The following is a 3,131-nucleotide window of genomic DNA, read 5'->3' as shown; positions in this document are numbered from 1 at the left end:
TATATATAGATATAGATATATATATATATTTTAATTGCCAAGCCTAAATATATTAGATTCAAGTTTTAATCGATCTTATTTTATACATTCAGATTTTACCTTTTCCTCTTTGAAATATTCAGATTTAATCGATTACCATATTTGATACTTTAATTTACTAAAGAATTGTTCTTTTAAACTCGAATATACAATGTTAAAATGCTAAAATGTACATTAAGAACAAAGATTAACAACTATTCAATTCACATTGAGAAAAAGAAGGAAATAATCACAATTAAGCAAGTAAATTCTGCCATGAAATCGAAGCTTCACCTGCATTAGCATTGACGATTTGCCTTCTGTTCTCATGTTTAGAAAGTTTAGTCTATTTGTTTATTATGAACTGGAAGAGGTGATAAAATTATGAGTAACAGAAGAAGAATATTATATTAATTGATGAATGTAAAAGATAAAATTTGGTTGAAGAGAACCTCTTGTGGTGGTGAAATAAAAAAAAAATGGAGAAAAATATTAGGATGACTGGTGCCAAGCCACCATATATATAAATCCCAATATTTTTCTTCCTAATTTTCTGTAAAATTCTAAAATCATCTTCTTTCTCTTGCTATATTAATCGTCTTATCATTTTGAAATGTTCATCATCCTTTTTGTTTTTTTGTAATTAAATTCAGTTGAAGAGACCGTAGTGCTTTCTGATTTTTATTTTTCACAGAGCTAACAACTTGTGCTATCAAAAACATCAAAAACCTAGTAACATTTTAGTAAGAAAGTCTGAAGGAAAACTCAAGTACCTGTAGTAGATAAAATCTTCAAACTCCATTTTTCTAATATGTTGGGTTTTCTTTAATAGCACATAGATGGAAAAAAAGGTGAGAAAAACTAAAAAAAAAATTGAAAAAAAAGAAAAATGTAATTGTTGGTCTTAGAAGGTGCCACATCACTGGGTAAATATTTTGTCGAAGAAGCAACATTCAGGAGCAATTTAATAACTAGCTAGTTCAATCCGCTAGACTTTCGTTGTTGCATAGTAAATCAGATTATTTAATTCATATCAAATAAGTTGACAACATGAAATATTCTAACATACATATAAACTCTATTTGCATTCTGATAACCAGTAATTAGACGGACTCTATTCATAAAGATCTAAATAATGCGGAACATCGGCAGGAATTCATTTGTCGCCTTTTATGAAGTGTCTGACCGTGAAATTTGATACAACCTCTGGATCATTAGTGACAAACGTCCACTTCATTCGTCCCTCTGTAATTGCGCCCGGTCCTCTATTCCCATACTCAAGATAGAATGGCTGAACTAACGACTCGGTTATAAATTCAACCCATCCTATTGGATTTATAAAATGGTCAATGTAACTTTGCATGACCACTGTCCTAGAGAAGTTACCTCACGGTCGACCTAAAAATGTAGTAACATTACCCATTTTCTCTAACTCCTGTGTTGCTTTTAGTGTGCAATTTTGCAGCACTATTCCTGTTGAGTAGTTCCCAAGTTCTCTCTGTTGTGCTGTGATTGTATTATATTGCTTGGGCAGTGGCAGGCGTGCTACAATTAAGCAGTTCTGGAACACAGCTGTTGCATCACCACAGATGAAATCTATGGTGCCAAATACTTCACAATCTCTGTAGAATTGTCAGCCCTCTTTTGTGTATAAGGTGTCTTGAAAGCCGTCGAAATGACAACTATAGAAAGTGAGATAGTCAGCTTCTGCTCTTAATGCTACTGCTTGTTGGTTCTCTCGTCCAGCATCGTTCCTAAATGTGATATCTTGGGCAATGAAGCCCTTCCCATTAACACCTAATTGAAATGAAACAACGAATATTCACATCCGTAAAATCTAGATAAAGGATATCCTACTTTGGCTTGAGCAACGTAACAATTGATCGCTTACCCACAGTAGCAGTGAGACTTGTCTTGATGCCATCACCACCGTAACTCTTATTCCCTGATATTACGGTATTGTCCATGCCTTCACCAATTAGGACTATGTTTGTTTTCCATTTATCTACTTGAATATATTCATAATACGTTCCTTGCTTAATTATGATGTAGTATTTATTTACACTGTTGTTTGGTGCTGAAATAATGGCATCTGTTATTGTGGTGTAATTCCCTGAGCCATCTTTAGCAACAATTGCGTGAGGTGTTTGCACTTGTTAGCCTTCACCACATAAAAGGAGTGGCAAAATGGCTATAGTTGCAATAATCCACATAGCTCCAGCTGACATTTTCCTGCACTTGATGAGCCATTACGTATCAGAATATAATGCAAGCCAGAAAAAATATTATAGAGTAGAATATACAATGAACTCAAGTTTAATTATGGTAACAGATTAGAAGATAGGCAACAATATTTAATAAACAAACGCTATATAACCTTGATTGCTTTTAAAATTTATCACTGACAGAAAACAGAAGCTACAAATTCTTTCGTGCTGCTTCTATAGAGAAAGTTAAGTATGTAGCTAACTTCAAATGTTAATGTTGTAGTAGTGGTGTTTCATGCAGATAATTTCACCCAATTTATAAGGCAAGTTTGGTTTCCATATTTGATTGTCTGCATGCATTAAAGGAATTACTTACATATTTTTCGTTCATATAAGTAATTATAGTATATTTTGCCTTAGAGAGGTAGTGTTTCTTATTTTAGATTCTTTTTTGGAGGAAAGAGGATGAATTAATACTCTACTAGTTAAATGATGTTAGTTGAATGGGAACTGAAATTATTTCTTATTTAGTATATGGACTTATTTGAATAAAAATGATAGCACGTAACACTAATTACAGAAGTGAATATTGATTTTTCTCTATGGAGAAATTGAATATGTTTTGACAGGATTATTCCTTTGGGGCGGAGCCATAATTCGACTTATGAGTTCGGAATAACTTAATAGCTTTGACCTAAACTTTGTATTTGTGTTTATAATTCAATTATTGTATATAAAGGATTTATTCAGAACCCCAAAATTTTAAAATCTTATATCCGCCTCTATCTACAATGTCATTGTGCAATCGTAGGAATATTTTCGTTCATACAGTAATTATAGTTTTTCTTGCTGATATGTAGCATTTCTTATTTTAGATTTTTTTTTTCGGAGGGATGAGGGAATTAG

General features: G+C 32.5%; 1 protein-coding gene across 1 annotated transcript in view; it reads right to left on the bottom strand.

The window, feature by feature from the left end:
• The window catches only part of LOC109213319 (pectinesterase/pectinesterase inhibitor PPE8B-like), a 3,858-nt gene extending 1,873 nt beyond the window's left edge, over positions 1-1,985 (bottom strand). Inside the window, exons 1-4 of the mRNA XM_019377100.1 lie at positions 1,910-1,985; positions 1,699-1,815; positions 1,438-1,614; positions 1,205-1,344 (exon numbers count right to left, since the gene is read on the bottom strand). Of these exons, the coding sequence (XP_019232645.1) occupies positions 1,205-1,344; positions 1,438-1,614; positions 1,699-1,815; positions 1,910-1,985 (510 nt within the window). The remainder of the gene's footprint in view (positions 1-1,204; positions 1,345-1,437; positions 1,615-1,698; positions 1,816-1,909) is intronic.
• Positions 1,986-3,131: the final 1,146 nt, after the last annotated feature.

Source organism: Nicotiana attenuata, unplaced genomic scaffold, assembly GCF_001879085.1.
Source record: "Nicotiana attenuata strain UT unplaced genomic scaffold, NIATTr2, whole genome shotgun sequence".
Taxonomy (NCBI): domain Eukaryota; kingdom Viridiplantae; phylum Streptophyta; class Magnoliopsida; order Solanales; family Solanaceae; genus Nicotiana; species Nicotiana attenuata.
This window is presented reverse-complemented; position numbering and strand designations above follow the sequence as displayed.